General features: G+C 43.1%; 1 protein-coding gene across 1 annotated transcript in view; it reads right to left on the reverse strand.

Moving 5' to 3' along the window:
- Positions 1 to 17,565, reverse strand: part of NHSL1 (NHS like 1) — a 68,443-nt gene extending 50,878 nt beyond the window's left edge. The window contains exon 1 of the mRNA XM_053937509.1: positions 17,364 to 17,565. Coding sequence (XP_053793484.1) covers positions 17,364 to 17,565 — 202 coding nt within the window. The remainder of the gene's footprint in view (positions 1 to 17,363) is intronic.
- Between the last annotated feature and the right edge of the window lie 790 nt (positions 17,566 to 18,355).

Here is an 18,355-nt window from a genome sequence, read left to right on the forward strand (position 1 = left end):
CAGTGCGGAATAGCTTGGCTCAAAGGTGCCCCTGGGAATATGACAGCCATCGTGAGAGATGACAACAGGTTCATTTGTATTGGGAAACAACCTTGTCTGACCTCCTGCTTCCTCACACCAGAAACAAGATTCCAGTGAAGCAAATATATTAGCTATGTTCCTTTGTCACGAGTGGAAAGCAGATATAAACAAAACCAACTCCATGGACAAATACTGCTCAGAGCACGACAGCACTGAAGAAGGCTATCTCTGGCCACCTCTCTGCACTCAATACAAACGTGAAAATAAAACACAGACCTTGCTCAAGTTCAGACAGTCTAGCAATGAAACAGCCAAAGCACATACTGCCAAGATTTGTCATTTACGCTTCCCAAGAGACAGCCACTGCATTTTGTTTCAAGTTTATCATCAATAAAAACTTATATACAGTTGAATAGTCTTATCCCTCTACCCTGCTGTAAACAGAAAAAGGGCAGTTGGAGGTCATATTTTATGATCCCCCAGGCACCCTCTGGCCTTCAGCCAGCATGCTGCACATCCTTGCTTTTTAGCTCTCCAAAGCAGGAAAAGACACTACAGATGTGCTGCCTTCCAAGCACCTGCCCTGCTGCCACAGCTCCCAGCCTTGCTGTCAGCTCTGCATCTTCCCTTTGCTGCCTTCATTGCTGCACTGCCTGTGGCATCACTTTGTAGTTTGTCTGATGCTCTTGTGGTAGCAGAGGTGGTATGTAAAGCTGAGAAGCAAAAAGGATGCAACAACCTCCTGTCATCTGAAAAATTACCCTTTCCTTAACACTACTGTGCATCTGCTGGGATCATTTCAGATGAAAACAATTGGCATTCATAAGGAAAATAAGCTATGCCTATAGCTTCAAAACATACCTACAGCCTAAATGCTCAATGCCTGCTCTTTCCTAAAAGGACTTGAGGTAGAGGGGGAGGTTCTTAACTGCTTCCCCTCACGTATTTTAGATTCATTTCAGACCTCGAATGGTCTGAAAATGGGTGTCCTCATGTCTCTGTCTTGGTCCTGCATCTCACCCCCTCTTCTAAGACATACTGGTTGCAACAAGGCAGATACACATTCAGCCTGTGCCCATTCTCACCGTTCTTGCTAATCAGCGGTCAAACCTAAATCACAAAAAACCGGAGAAGACATCACCTACCTGGTTACAGCATCAATCACCCCCATCTAACAGAAAGTGACACTTAAAGTCAGTGAAAGACACCCACACCATCCCCTGGCTGAACCGGTGGATGGGGAGTGGGATAAGGCTGGAGGAGGAAGAGGAGGAGGGAAACACCTGCCGCCAAGCCCACTGTCTGGCTGCAGCCCTGCCACGGCAAAATTAAGGTGTACTACTCGTCAGAGCAATAATGGTCATCAAAACTAGTCAAGAGAAGTGGTGTGCACATTTGCAAACTACTCTCTCTAGTGTGATTTGTCTGTCCTTCATGACTTAAAGGAAGATCAACATAATTTTAAAAGTCACTCTGAAACCAGAACATCTTTAAAAACAAACTTTGGCCCAGAACAAACTACATCGACACCTCAGCGATACAAGCCCATAGCTGCATAAGCAGGGACAGATGTCTGACAAACTACCAGGACACGACGACACACCGGCACACCCTGCCTTGTCACCGAGTTACCCATTTCACACCGAGAACTTTGGCTCCTTCAAAATCACCGTGACAAAGCACTTCCAAAGCCACTGTATCCCAAAGCAGAGGTCCTAAAAAGCCTCACAAGGCTGCCTCCACACACTCCATAACGATAAACTATTAAAAGAGTGACAAAAACTTAAAAAGAGGCTGCAGGAAGCAGAACTGAAGCTGAAGGGACCTGCACTTTCCTTCAGAACTGGGCTGCCTCCTGAAAGCACAGTGAGCACACAGAACTATACTTACTCTTTCTCTTGAAAAGTTTCATGAGAGATTTAAGCTTTGTGTTGATGAAAACCACCATTTTCAAGGTGCTGAACTGCGATCCTGGAGCTGAAATCCCATAGAAAGGAGGAGTTGCAGAAAGGTGCCAGACTGAACCTGTTCAAACTCTGCACGCCAAATTTCTCTTTTCCCCCTTTCTCCCCTCTGCCTTTTTTCTGAAATCGCTTTAAATATGTCTACATCTTTCTGACAGACGAAATAATTTACAGTTCTTTAGCCTGAGTTTCTCCTCGCATGTAACGCTGTGGGTTGAAAACAGCCACTTCCAACAAGCAAAACAGGAGAAAAAAGCACCCCGGCTGTTATTCTCCTTTGCGCTGGACGAAAAAGATTTTCTTGCTGTCCACAGCAATTACTCTGCTCTTGTTCCTCTCCCTTCCTCCGCTCTCCAAGTTTGGCTGCTCCAGAAAGTCCCGAGTTGGCAGGTGCTTGCTCTCCTTCCCATGTCTCCAGCCGGCTGTGCCGGCGAAGCAGCAGGAGATCCCGGCACCTTCCCTGCCCCCGCCCCCGCCCGCCGCAGCCCCGGCCTCCTTCCAGTTGCAAATGAGTGTTGCATTTTCGTGCTAATCAGGATGCTCTGCTTTCCCACCGCTCCCATCCTTCCCCCATCTCCCCCCACCACACCTTTTTTTTATTTTTTATTTTTATTTTCACCCTCTTGCTCCCACTTTATTAATGATCCAGAGCTGCGCCTTAGCTGGCTACAACATGCAGTCTCGGCTCTGCATTGCCTCCCCTTCCAGTCCCACTGCTCCCCCCGTAGTCACTGCCACCGCCCGAGACATCAGCACACTAATTTTACATATTGAATTTTATTCAGTTGCACTCCTAATTTATTCTTATTAGCGTCATCTCAGACCAGATACATGGAAAACAAAATCGAGTTATTTCTGGCTAACAGAGATTCTGTTATTCATCAAACAAAACTTGTGCACGGAGATGAAATAGCCCAGCTTTTTGAGATGCGCATTTTATCCTCATGTCTTCAAAAAATGCATCTGTACAGAGGTCCGCAGCCATCCTTCCTAGGAATGAACTGCAATTTTGCAGAAGTTAAAGAGAAAATTCTAAGCACCAAATGAATGTGCTCAGCAGGGCATGCCCTTCGCACAATGTTCAGGCTCAAGAAGCAAGCCCTCCCTCACAAAGCAAGCTTAGGAAACCCCCTCGAGTTAACAATGAAAAGGATTTTTTTCCTCAGGAAGAAGAAAAATGCCAGCAGCGGGGGGCTCAGGCTGACCCCCAAGCTGCAGCAGGCTCCAGCCTCTGGAGCACAGCATGTAAAAAGCAGATGCTCCACAGGAACTTTTACGTTTCATCGAACAGTTGAGACCCAGCACTGCAAAAAACAGACTGTAAATGAAATCTGTTCATCATTCTCTGAACACAGTATCATCAACATTTTATTAGTATTTTCAAAATCCAGAGATTTTGCAATTGCAACATGGGCTTGACATCAAAACTACCATGAGCAGCAGGTCTCTTCAGCAGCTGCTGGTCCAAGAGGCATTTTGACTGGCTCAGCTCTGCCAAAGGGACAGAAGACCATGGTGCCATGGCAGCAGGGGCAATGAAGGTACCTCTGCTTTTTGCATTTATTTCCATCAAGTACCTTACACAAAAAATTACTCTGGCATCGAACTCTGATAAGAAGGTAACTATTTAGTGCTGGTTTAGAATTAAATATACAGTAATACCCCTGTCAAACATTTGCTCTCCACAAACCATAAAATGTGTGCTTGCTGGACACACACTGAAAGTGAGTTTAGAGTGATGCCATTTCTAACTCCAGCTACATTGCCATCAGAAAGCAAACCAAGGAGATGGTGACTCCTTTTCTAGTGTGGTGTCGATCTTTTTTAGGATGTAGGAAGTGCCTCTACTTACACGTGCCTCTTCCTTAGCACGTAGAAAGGGGAGCACAGGGAAAGGAGGGAGTTTCAAGCTATAAAATGATGGAGTCTCGGCTGCTGGAAGTGAGACAGTCTCTTCCAAAGGTCTTCATGGAACCTCAAAAGAGCCTTGCAAGTCCTGAGAAGCAAGACTTTGCTACCTTTTCATGGTCAAGCCACTGTGAATCAACATGATCCTGGGTACTTTGGGCAGCTTGGAATCCTTTTCATTTCACCGCGGGCTACAAGGTGTGCCAAGTGCATTGTGCTTTGTGTTATTGGATCCTCAACCCACCCTGGAGCATTTCTCCTGCCTGAGACAAGCACTTGACCACTGTCCTCTATCCCGGATCTCAGCACGGAGGCAGACATTCAAACCCAGCAACAAACAATACCTTAACTGATGTCTGCCTTTCATCCCCCTCCCCACCCCGACCTTGCTTCCACCTACCCTCAGGTCATGCTGTTAAAGAGGTCAGACATCAAAAATGGCTATCATGAGGGACTACCCCAAAGGAAACACCGTCTGGCTACTCCTGTCTGCACACCTCTGAGAGTGTGCACTAGTCCAACAACAAACAAAACCTCTCTCCACCTGAGACAAACCCATTGACTTCCATAAAATTCATCACGTCGTCTCAACCCAGCTTCGTGTAAATGTTTTTCCTGTCTCAAGAAACTGTCATCGAATAGCAATTCTCTGAGAACTTAAAGCATGAAAATGCCTACATTCCTCTGCACTTAGCCTCCTTACATTGAGAAGAGAAGGAAAAGATGGGGCAGTTTGAGAAAATTTATACTGTAGCCACTATGCAAACAAAGGACTTCAGCCTCAAACATTGCCAATCCAGGAGACAAACTCACAAGAATCCCCACTAAACAAGAACAAAAAAAAACCCACCTAAAATGAACTTGATAGAATAAAATTTAAAAGCTTGTTAAAGCCAAATAAACCCAGCATGAACAGTAGGTGTGCACACTGTGATATCAGTTCTTTACATGCAAATGACTCAGAGACAAGTAGCAGACTGAGGAGACCTTGCTCCATGACACACTTGCTACTCAACCTTAGGCAAGTTAATATTAACACACTGCCTGAGTTACCACATCCTTAGAAGCAAGGATCACACTCACTGCCACATAAGGACCACAGAAACACAGAGGAATCAGGAATATCACAAGGAATATAGAAAACATGGAGAACACGTTCAGTAAATGTTAATTTTTTCTTCACACTGGATGGGACTAGTAACAAAGTAGAGGCTCAGAAGAATCTTCTTCCTAAAAAGTCAGGGGCTGGAGCAAAGAAACTGAGAGGCACGAGTTGCAGTGTCAAACAGCATCCTCAAAATCACAACTGTATAATGAACTCATTAGCAAAATGCTTTTTTTAGTCCAACCATAATAGTTTTTAATCCCTGAGTGGTTAAACTGATTCTAATTTTCTAGTAAAGGCCACATACATGCAGAAGAGAAGAGCGGCTGCCTGCATGTGGTATGCCTGAAACGCTGTAGCCATTCCTTCACTCCCCTCCCTGCTCTATCCCCTCTTTAGAGGGGCTTTCCAGCTGACTTGCTCCACGACAGCCATCTGGGACAGCCACCCCTCCACATTCACAGCAGCATAAAACATCGGTGCCAGTGAAATAATCTGGAAATATTCAGCTTCCACAGAAATATTTTCTGCCAGCCCCTGTGGGAGAGGGGCTCTTGTGTCTAGCCCCCACTCACAACCCAGTGCCCCGAACCTTAGCACCAATGCACAAAATCCACTGAAAAAGCTGAAGGTTTATAAAAAAGCAAATGTTGAAAAGTGACATTTTTGGGTCCTTCATAACCACAGCTGGGGCAGCTGTCCACAGGGACACTGGAATCAGTGAGAATCAGCCTTCTCTTCCTAATCACCAGCCCATGCATATATATGCAGTACAAAATTTAGGAGATATTTAAGTTAAAAAAAAAAAAAAAAATAGCTAAAGCAATGCTTTCCAGCTCCCTCCCACAAATGAAAACAATTTTTACCACTTTATTTCATGAAGGAGAGGTAAGCCCAACACACGATATATCAAGTTAATTAAGGGAATGATGCATCAAACTACTAAAATGTACCATCATCTCAAAACCTAAACTTCAAGTTGCAGACCGTACCAACTTTATCTCGACAATGGAAAAATCCTCCATTAAACAACTGTGTAGCATTTATGACATTTTAAGAGGAAAGAAAAAGTAAAACCGTCCATCTGAGCTGGAAACTAACTGCATTGTGAGACCTCTTCCAGTGAGTCTCTGTTTAATGTACAAAAGGGAAAGTGGAAATACTGGCAAGCAGATGTACTCAAAACAATTAAATCGATGCCTTTGCTTTTACAGACACGTCACTCAGTTGCTCTAAATAAGTTTCCACTGTGCCATCCTACAGCAGCTCGCAGGGAAGAAGCTGTTGAAGGGCAGTTGTTTCCAGCACGTCTGCAGGAATCTGTCTGTGTAGGACATGCTTGGGATTGCTCCCTGCCACCCCCACCCACCCACTCTGAGCAGCTGTGGTGTCCAGAGGGGTGGAAGGGACCCCCACACACCCCCTCCTCAGGCTGCACAGAGCACCCAGGCACCTGCAGGGCAAGCCTGAAACTGAGGAGGGCTATTAAACTCCTTCCTGCAGGTCACAAGGCTCCTGCCTGCCTCAGACTAAGACCACCCAGCTTTGAAATCTGCACTTTTACTTCTAAGTGAGATTTCTATCATGAAGAAACATCAAAAAGCTAAATGCCTCAGGTATTTTCAAAACTCAGACCCAAGCTCTGTGCCTGTTCTGGCCACCTTCACCCATGCTGTTAACCATTTGCTGGTGCCTAAATGGACTCCTTGCAGAGCACAGGAGTCAGTAATTTATGGTCAGAATGGGTTTCTCCCTCCCTGAGATCCCATCCCGGCTGGCCCTCTCCCGACATCTTTCAGGAGAACAAAAGTGCTCCCTCCACAAAGGCCGTCCCAGGCGGCACCGCATTCAGCTGCCCTCGAGTCCCAGCTCCCCTCGCTCACAATGGCCTCTTTCAAGGCAACCTCAGCCTTGGTGAAGCACGATACTGCCCCGGCTACTGAGAAATTACAATCCATTAAACCTGGGATCAGGAGGAAGAGGAGGAGGAGGAGAATGCACAGGGGAGAAGGAACGAAGAAGAAAAATTATTTCATCCTAAAGCCACCACAACAACACACCGAGAAGGACCCATGCCCCAGTGCAGGGGCGGGGGAGTCAGGGCTGAGCCTGGGCCTCTGCAGGCTATCACGGGGCAGGTATTGCTGGAAAAGAGGGTACCCGGCTGTGCCCTCCTTTATCCAAGATCATAAAGGATTATGCCTGCAGGCTCTGGGAAAGGGGCTGCCCGGCGGGGGCAGAGGGAAGAGGGAGCAAGATGAGAAGGAGAAGCAACACAACCTAAGCCATAGAGGACAGAAAAGCAGCAGACTGATTGATCTGATGATCCTATTTAGGTCACAGCACAATAAAGCTAATTCATTCCTTTAACAATTCAAAACATCTTTCCACAGGATCCTCTATCATGCAAACACATCGGCAGAGAGAAAAGGCAGCATTTGGGCAGGGCTGCTGGCAGACAAAGCAGCAGTTTCTTTTGGTTAGAGCATCTCCCCACACAGTAATGGCACTCGGGAGAACAGAAAACGTTTTGTGAATGTGCAATTTTGTTTTATTTTAAATTGCAGGGCACAATCGTTTTTCCTTTGGCCATTTCTGGACCCCAGCTAAGGCAACTTCAGCTCCCAGAGAAGAATTTTTCTCATTCCCTAGGGAATAATACCCTTTTAGGATGTCACCAGGAAATATTCTCAATTTAAATTTAAATACCAAATCTACCTGAATGCTCCAGTGCTATGGCTTATCCTAGAGAACTGATCAAAGCTGGCAGGGTCAACTAAAATCTTGACTCTCACTTGCCCTAATAATACACAACAGAGAAAATCATTCTCTTCTGAATTAGTGATGGAAAAAATACCAGGCAGACAAGTTTGTAAGTCTTCTCATTCGAATCATCCTACAGGACGAGAAGCAAAACCAACAAAACCAGACTGCAAAAATTCCATTTCTGAACTTCTGTCCCAAACAATCTCCCAGTAATTCCATCTTTGGCAGCTGTGCTCTTGGGCATCCACATTAATATCCAACAGACATCTTCAACTAATCTCAGTCTGCATTCTCCTTATGGGTTTCCTGAAGGGGACATGCTCCCTACTCATTCCACTTATTTAAAGGTCACAAGAAAGAATTTTTGTAGCCTGTCTTGACTTCCCTGCCCAGCACTGCTCTTTGGCATGCTTTTATTTATACTCAGATTATCCTGGTATAAGGGGTTACAAATTCTTCTATTTTTTTTGGCTTTCTGCTGACTCTCAATAAATTCTGGGTGGGTCTCATTTAAGCTTGGAGGCACACTTTCTTAAAATTAGGCATGTACATTCTCTAGTTTCCTATAAATGAAAAAAGTTAAGCTCATTGGAAAATACTAACCTGCATAGAACCATACAACTGCTCATGCCAAAATAAAGTATCAAACACCTATTTACTGTCTTTCACAGCAGCTTGAAAAAAAGTTTTGTTCATTAGAAACTTTCAAAAATTGGTTCAGAAGACTGTTAATTACTGACATATGTGCTATTACAGAATTGAAACAGGAGAGCATTTTTCATTATTAGTCATTCAGAAAAGAGAAGAATATAGAATAATACCACAGAAGTATTCTTCTATACCATAGAATACTTCTATGATATTAGAAGTCCAGAAGAATCAGGTGTAAAATTTTACACTAGCTCCAGGGTAGGGCTGACCCCTGGAGCAGAAGATTCTATTTAAACATAAATGAGATAGGAGATCACGGTCAATGTGAATAAACCTTCAGGAAAACCAGTCAATAAAACCACAGTAGTATTTTCCCAAAATTGGTATGCCATGCGCATGAAAAGGCAATTCCTTTTTCTCATCCTGATGGATAATGACACAAGTAATCTTGACTTTGGCACCCATTTAGGATGCTCTGATGCGCCATTTAAAAACTTCAATCCCAATTCACCTTAGACACAAGCACCACCTAACATGATCCCTGCTTTGCCATCATGCAAGGAATTGTCTAAGCTGATGCACACCAAAACTCAATTTACATCTTTGTTTTTCAACCATAGTTGGTTTGAAGAACATACTTGAAACTACAGCCATTAAAAGTACCTGACACATCCACAATGTCTAGTATTCTGTACAGAGCACATACCCAGCTCCAGGAGCAAATAAATTAAAACACTGCATTCTTATAAGGCATTGAAAATATTAATTTTAAAATCAGGGTAATCAGCATCCTTCTTCTCATTGCATTAATTAAACCTATCAGGAACAGGTTAGCATCATACCCAGGGAAAAAAACTGTGCTCACCTTCAACTACTGGACATAAAGGGAGTGTCATTTCCTTTGATGTTATTAATTATTTACCTTAACATTGCCACCAGCATCTGTCTGGGGACCTGCTTGCTCCCCCAAACAGCAGTCCACTGTTCCTGGTCTAGCCACAGCATTGTGTTTGTGGCAAACATCTGACAAGCAGAAGGAGGGTCAGGTTGCTTATAAGACAGTGAGAACAACTATGAGGGATCATTCAGTCAGGAGGTGTGCCAAATCTGCTTTGGAGATGCTACCTAGCTCCACATTTAATTAGCCCTTCCTGGAACACATCACAAAACCACTCAGAAATGGTTTTATAAACTTCTGTTGATGCCTTTGGGCAATGACAAATGTGCTCTGCAACCCTTGTGTTGGAAACTTCACTGTTCTTAAATTCGTCGTCAAACCACATAAAAGACAATGAACAAACGACAGTACTAAAAACCAGAGGAGGAAAAGTTGCCCCATAGTCATTGTGGCTCAAATCAGAAGTCAGTCAGACAGGGGATGAGACCTTTGAGATGAGCAGCACATGGCCACTGACCCCACACAGAGCAGCTAGCTGAGCATTGCCATGGAAAAGACATCACAGACAGGTAACTTGTTTTTCAACCATAGCATTTACAAGTTTTCTTATCTTCTCCAGCGACACCAGTTTGTGCTCAGCTGGCGGGATCAGCCCTCACTGGTAATCTAGTCAGTCCCCAGTACACTGAGATACAGTTTCCAAGCAAATGCCAGGAGCTGCAGCCTAACAGCCACAAGCAGTGCATTGGGGAATTCAGCCTTTAAATTAGTAATGGTCAGACCCCAGCCTGCCTGCCTGAGTAGAGAAGACACAGGGAGGCTGATTAAGCACCCTTATGCTGGGACTGGAGAGGTGGCATCATGGGGTTTCACATTTATTCTCTTCCAATGATTCCAAGTCAAGACTGGTCAGCTCACACATCAGGCACTGTTTCTGTAACTGCTGTAATGGCAGGCACTGTTTGCAATCCAAAATTCATGCTTTAGCTCTATAATCCAGACTCCACACTGCCGTGTATCACAGCACCAATTGAGACATAATTGTGATGAGCCACCTAAAGCATTTTTCTTATTTAAAAAAAAAACAAAACTCAAACAACCCCTCTGCCCCAATTTCTGCCTAGGCATAAGAATGTCACCATTATTGTTTGGTTTGCACTGCATGTTCTTAGAAAAGATCAGATCCAATCTATCTCTCAACTGCTTATTAGCAATTCCTTAACTGTGCGACTCCTTGTGTCTCCTTTTGTGCCTTCCAATACAGTTTGAAAAATGCTTTTTAGGGAGTTTTTTTGGTATTAATTAAAACAAAGGCTCTGACTCTCTCACTTTCTTTTAAACTAGCCAATCTCTCTCAATCCCAGCTCTTCTGAGAGATATAGGAAATGCAAGCAAAATGCCATCTGTTGGCAATGAGATGGGAGTAAGCCTTTAACATTGAAATATTCATTTTAGAAAAGCCAAGCCAAAATATTTACTCAACTGACAAGACTGAGTTCTCTGTATCACTGTAGATTCCAGGTCCAGTCCTGCAATTTATTTCACAGTAGTTGTATTTCTATTTGATCTGCCATTAACTCATTACTTCTTTTCTAAGAAAGCAAAGAGCTGCCCTTGGGCCTTCCTCCTACCAAACCTCCTGCCTCTTTGGCCTACAAATTGTAACATGGGTCTTTGCTTTCCTTTCTGAAGAGAAATGAAGGGGAAGGCAGAGAAAATAAACTCAAGGTAAACCCTGAGGACTTTTTTAGGTCTCAGTCCAGTAGGCTTTCTTTGCATGTATCATGTAAATTGTCCCTACTGCACGTACCCGCCTGCAGGACAGTGCTACTTGGAGGCAGGAGACAGACACCCCACAGCCCTGCTGAAGGAGATGCTCTACAGACCGTGATAATGTCAGTCTGGGGGTGACAGGACAGAAATCACTTAATGTCTGCTCCAGCCTGCACCTGCTGCCTGATAGAACTGCTGCACATCTGCTGAGAGTGGCTGCTGCCTCCAAACAGCAAAAAGAAAGAGGAAAAAAAAAAAAAAAAAAAAGAAGTTGAGGGTATTTTTCTCAAGTCTCATTTCCAAGAAGAGAAATTAAATATCATTAAATATCCTACTAGGTAAAACTGATGCCAGATAAATGCAGAGGGCCAGGCCATCTGCTTTTTGCTGTAGGTTATTTTACACCAGTTAATCCACCTATGTCGCCGTTTTTATTTTTCATCCTAAGAAATCCAGTTCTATTCAAGACTTACTGCCATTATCTAAAAAGACTACATACTTGGAGCAAAACTGCATAAAATATAAAACCCAGCAACTCCTCTTGGATCTTCCAGCCTTGCTCCTATGAGAAGTGATTCCAGGCAGCGCAGGTGCATCCATCGGCACAGCATGCAAAGACAGATGGCCATGTGCCAGCAGGGCTGCCTTCTGCAAATTACCAAACAAATTCAATACCAACTTGCACAGTAGTATTTTCACAAATATGCAGTCACCATGCAAGATGCAATCCTTTCTACTCAAATCCCCCTCACTTTTAAATACAGTAATTTAGATGGGTGAAAAAACCCCAGATTTATTGTAAAAATCAGATTGCATCAACAAGCTCGAGGCACCCTATCATTCTAAGATTTGTCCTCTGCAGACACCACTCTGCCAGTTCATTTTCTCTCTTCCATCAGCAAGTAGCCTTCACTCTACTCCACTGTCTCCCATATGGTTAACATGAATGTGGCAATTAATATGCAATTAATAAAATGGTGTGATCAACTGCTTTTGTTCACAGCAGCAGCTGGCCTGCATGTTAGAGTGTAATTAGACAAATTAAGACGTACCGCTTTTGTTTGCGGATGGACTGACTGCATCGCGCATGCTTAAATGTCACTAAGCCTATTGGCATTTGGGATTATTTTAAATGTGTCTTTTTTTATTAACACTACAAGGTATGAATAAACCAGATTTATATGCTACCAGCTCCAATGCCAGCAAAGTGCAAGTCTGCTTTACCTCAAAGATGTTTGCATAAGCAACTGAGAGTGGAGGACAGAAGTGATGTATTTCAGAGAATGAGCACCTTTTAAGTACCACAGCCCACAGGATGGAGCACATGTCTCTGGATGGGTGAAAAAAAAGCTGAGCTCATCTACAACTGTGTCTAAGCAGAGGTTTGAAAATCTTGAAAATCAAGCAACATGGGCATTTGTCAATGATGGGTGATTGGATTATGGCAGAGGGCTAAAAATCTGTTGTAATCTATCACTTTTAATAACCATTTCCTTTAAAGGATTCCCTTTCTGTGGAGTTTCCATTCTCCTTACCACGTTTCCACTATAGTCTCTGATCTGATTTTCTTACAGCACTCAAAACTATTTATTGACTTCACAAGCAACTTGCAGTAAGACCTGGAAACATACTGTACCCAGTATCCATAAAACCCCAGAAGCTTTCATCAAATTAAGCACTGAAGAACCTACTCAATGTACCATTAACCACTATCCTCAGCCACAGGCTTTCCAATCTTACTTGTTTCACATGTGAATTTCCATTTATCTCCAGATGCACTTGAGTGGTGTTAATGAGCTCCATCCAAAACCTCACCACCTCTTCCTTGTACTCCTGAGTACCACACACAGCTTCTTCACTGCTCACAGGCAGAGAGGAATGAAATGTCCACCATCAGCATCTCCTTGCAACAGCAAGCTCAGGTTCACAGCTAACAGTGAGCAGTCAGGCTAGCCAAGTGTTTTCTTTCAGCAAGGAAAATCAGGAAGACCTTCATATTAATGTTAGTGGGAGTGTTTTACAACAACCCAACATCTTTTAACCCACTGTATTCCAAGTTCTTCTTCATCCCTCTCTTCATCTACATTACTCTTGCATTTGATGCATGGAAAGGCATAGTAGACCAAGTGCTGGACCTCCATGGCCCATCCAGAAGACAACAGGCAGGGAGGCTTGTTTTCTATGGAATATGCAGAGAATGTGCAGCAAAGTGAATAAGAAATGCATTACACATATAGAAACACACATCAGAAGAGTTGTTATTTATCCAAGACCTGAAGTAATTTTGTCCAAATGGAGATGTTCCCCTGCTTTGCAACATTACCATGGCTTGTTTTAGCCAAATGAACAAAACCTCCAAAAAAGCTCAGCCGTAAGACAAGACATTAAAAACACACAGAGAAAAGGAAGGAGGGAGAGGGGAATTCCCCCATTTTTTAGACATGCAATAAAAATTATAGAAAATTTACTTTTTCTTTTCAAAACAAACCAGTTCCTGGCTTTTTCTAGCGCAATCCGATATGTCAGCTGTTACAGTATGAGCTGGACACAGCAGATAAAACTGGGAATGAGGGTGGCCAGTCACTTGCATGAGGCTCTGTAAGTAGCTGTCCCAGCCATTCACCACATAGACTGAGTCCTTGTGTCACTTAGGGCACGAAAGGCCACAAAGGCGTGCTCAGTGCTCCGCGTGGCCCAGAATTTGCAGAGATGGAAAGCAATTCAGCCTTTGTTTCATACTGCTAAATGAGAAAGCAAAGAATGAATTCTCCCAGTTTGCAAGGATTCTGGCATCCTTTTCTTTTTAGTATAACGTTCTTATATAGGGACATTTAAATCTCATATCTATTGGAAGAGAAACCTGGGAAAAAGAATAGCAAACAGTGGATAATAAAATACCCAACTTGGTTCACAACATCCTATTAATGTATAAATAGATTTAGTTATTATTTCAAATTTAATGTTTTTCACAACATACAAATCACACAGACAAGTCTCAGCTTTACAGATGTGAATAAAGAAGAGGAAAGCAAGCCACTGGCTTGCTCCTGCATCTGTAAAAGACAGAAAAAACTCACAACTCCTTGTCAAAACTTTATCATCACAAAAAGCCGGCAAGAGCACACTGTACATTTAAACTTTGCAAATTTGATAAAATATCAAGTGGCAATGGGAACTACAAGAGGCAGGTGATGCTCTAACCAGGAGAAGGTGACAGCCTCCTACAGCAGCAGTCACTGCCAGCAGTCTCAGTTTCAATTCAGCCTCATGTTTCAATTCACCAGGCAATTAAACCAAACTAAACCAAGCCCCTGACATTTCTGCCAAACCTGCTCAGTGGAGTATCTCAGTTTAACTTTGCTGCAGGAAAACCAGTTACCAAATGCTCAGCTCCACTGGCGTTTGTAATTGTGAATGAACATGTGATGGTGACAGCCCCAACACCACTGCAATACTGCTTTTCTGGCAGGCAGACAGGCTGTTAAAGGATGTACTGCTGCACTCTGGCTGATTTTAATCCTACATTGTCTATTTGCACTTAGTCTGGCAGCAAAGAACAGCAGAAGAACAGCATCACAGACACTGGAACAAGGCTGAGCTGGTAATGCAGAACTTTCACTTCACAATATGACTAATTTCAGAGTTTAATCAGAATAATTGCAACAGCTTGAAAACCTTCAAAACCTAAAATGGTAACTTGATTATTATGGCTGCTACATCACACCACAAGTATTTTGATTATTGATTACTTGGTAGCAGGACTGCAAGGACTACTGCTGCAAACTACTGAGATCCCCTCAGTGAGGATGCCCCCCCAGCCCATCAGGAAGTTCAAATCATTTGACTGTATTATGTTTTCAAACAACTCTACCACTACTGGAAGCATTTTCTGTGTCGTCTATCAGCACTGTGAAACCTCTCCAAGTGCAGTTCTCATGATGCTGGATAACGACCCCAAAGGGAGGCCTTTATCAACAGAGATAAAGCCCAGCCAATAATCCCCTGCTGTGCTCTGCAGTTATCACTTGACCTGGTCCCAGAAAGCACTTCCACTCTTAAACACTTTTGTTCCTTAAAATAAACATTAACAGAGTTTAAAGTGGCAGAGTCTCTCTACTCAAAGAGAAACAGTACCTGTCCCACCCATAACACTTTTAACTGATGGCTTAATTACTCTGCTATTCTTTTGTTTCCATGGACCGAGAACGAATAAGAAAGGAGTCAGTGAGGCAGAGATGGTGTCCCACAATCTACACACTTTTTCTGTGGTGGGACACCACCACTGAAGCACTAGAGGTTCTCCTGGGAAAAGTCAGGCCAGAAAGCAGGGTGACTGATTTTTGTCATTCACTGTTTCAATGAAAAAAAAAATCACTGGAACTCTGATGATTTGAAATTCAGAAAGAATAAACAAAATGTATGGGGTCATACTATATATCAGCAAAATTCAACATAAGGAATACTGCAATTAACTTGGTCTGAAACATGTGAAAGTTCATTGCTAAGGACCAAAAACTGCATTAAATGGCTTTGTTAGATCACAAGTCAAAGAATTCTATTTCTTATGTAAGTGTTGTACTATATATCAGTGAAATTACACACATGGACACAATCATCAAGTCATCTTCTGAAAAGTTTTATAATTTCAATGCAGGTGCATTTTAGAGAGAAGGGGATGCTTTCCCTATGGACAGCACAAAGAGAAAAAGGAGGCTGCAGTGAGGGAGCAGGATTTCTGCTCACCTTACCCATTCTCCTCAATCCCAGTTCCACATTCTGGAGAAGCAGATTCAAACAGAGCAGTTGCTCACAATGCTCTGAGCAACACCTCCGAAGGCACTACAAGAACCAGCTCTGAAAGTCAGTGTCACAACTTGGTAGGAATGAATTAACCTGTCATCCAGCAAGAGACACAAATCCCAAAAGACACATACACACACCCCAGGCTGTCTGGGGCAAGAAGGGCTATATCCTCCTTCCTAAGAGCATCCCTGGAAGCTGCCTCCTAGTCCCTAACCTCTTCAGGGCTTCCCTAGGTCTGACAGTGACTATACAGTTTTACATAAAGGAAGAATTTTCATTTTCCCTCTGAATGAGCCAGAATTGACCCTGTGCTCAAAAATACAAAAATTCAGCAGAAGATGTGGTTTTTTCTTTGTATGCAGTATAAAAAATTACCTCCTCTTGAAAAAGGCCTGAAACAATCATGTAAATCACACTACTCCTACAGGAGGGGACATCAAATGAAGCTTGCTTAGTAATGAATGGAGAATATGATAATTCAGGAAACAAAATACAGGTGGTTTTGCTAATCAGTGTTAGCATCATGTGGCAAGATGGGGATTTTTCAATTCCTGGTAATAACGAGCCATTGTCAGATAGTCAGTGTGAGACTAATGAGAAAAAGAAAAATCAATACAGTTGTAAATATACTCATGTACCTTTTTTTTTTTTTTTCTCAAAAGACCTGGCACAAGATAGCCAGGCAGCTGGCTTTTGCAGGAAAAGCTTTCTTTGTCTTGTGAAATTTCTCTCCCATCACTCTTAAATAGACTTTTCTGAGCAACCATTCCACAAACAGCTGGGTGCCTTTGCTTAGGTGGCCAGAAAAGAAGGGAAGGCAAGCATTAAGGCTAAAAACAAAACAGCTGAACATTACCATTGTCTGTCCTCTCCTTATTTCCCATCTGTATTTGCCAGTGAAACTTGAAACTATTCAGATTAAAAAAGGAGAGTCATCACAATTCAGGAATTCTTTCTTCTCACGTTCAGAGGGAAAATAACCTTAGACCAAAGGTTATTCAAAAGCCGACTGTTTTTTAAAATAAGTACTCATCAACTGCATTAAGCACCTTTTGAGTCGGTTAGACCTTTTTCTTATTTTTCCTGGCCTTTTCATCCACTGATTGTTCCTATGGCTTTCAATTAGAGTGCTACGTCCACAGTTCCACTCATCTAAAACAATCATTTCGCTGAAAAGGAGCATTATTGAACTGAAAGTGAGTGCTCAAGACCTCTCAAACACAGGCATATCACATGCACAAAACAGTACCATCTGTATCAACTCAGCAGCCCCATCAGATACAATATTTACATACATTGTCCTGAAAGGGAAATACATTTTTTTGGTAAGAAAATTGTTCCTAATGCCTTCATTCTCCAAAAGAGAAATAAGACTATTTTCCTTGTTTATGTTTGTTTTATTTATTCATTTCCTCAATAATGACAACACAATTCTAAACGACCAAAATAGCTAAGGAACAGGAACTGATCTTACTTGGCCAAAAGGAGTTGTCGTCTTTGCTCAGAAACTTTTTCTTGAGGCGCCCAGGCAGCCTGGTGTGAGCGTTGCCCATTTTGCTGGAATACAGTGGGATGAGTTCCTCCTCCTCCTCATCGTTGCAGCTGGGCTGCCACTTGCTCCTGCCGAGGCACCCGACCATCGGGTCGGCGGGCAGGCAGTGCACATAGGCGATCATTGTGAGATGCTGCTCTCAAGGATGTCCCTGCTGTCCCCAATGGCTAGTTCCGAGCAGAAGGGAGTGGCCTGCTTATAACCCTTGAGCGGACGCATTCAAAAGGCTGTGGAGGAAAAGATTTTCTCCTCCTTCGCACTTAGGCGAGCTAACTATTTGGATATCCCGAAAACTGTCTGGAATAGGATTCTGTAAGTCCTTGAAAAAGAAGGAAAACAACAACAAAAAAAATCAAGCACCTGGTTAACTAGCCCACTGTAGCTACTGGCTGCCCTGTTCCTGCCCTCCTCCCGCCCGCGGCTCACAGCCACAGGCAGGAAAATAGAGGCTGCAGAGAGCCGGGAAACCCAGTCACCTGCCACAGACCTCGGCCCTTTCTGCTTCCTCTCCAGTCTGTAGCTTCTCTTAAGCCTTATCCCCGATTATTCACTACTCTCAACAACAGGTACTACAGCCTGTAGCCACACACAGATGGTCACATCCAAGAAGCTTACTTAAAGCTAAGTTACTATAATTGCTGTGACACTGGCAGCTACAGAACCGTAGCTGGGCAGGAACCTGCCAAGAACAAGAACATACTACCTTCTTCAAGAATGCAAAAGCAGGAAAAAACATACAGACTAAAGAAAAAAGAGTGAAGTGTTGTGATTTCAGTATTTGGATTTTATTATAGAAGTTCCATTTCCAAGTTAGAACCATAATGTTTGATACCAAAAGAAGACGGTATCTTCTAGGTTAGACTACTGGATTGATGCTGAACACAGAGCATAAGCAGTTATCACCTTGCCTGCAG

Source organism: Vidua chalybeata, chromosome 3 (assembly GCF_026979565.1).
Source record: "Vidua chalybeata isolate OUT-0048 chromosome 3, bVidCha1 merged haplotype, whole genome shotgun sequence".
NCBI classification, from domain to species: Eukaryota; Metazoa; Chordata; class Aves; order Passeriformes; family Viduidae; genus Vidua; species Vidua chalybeata.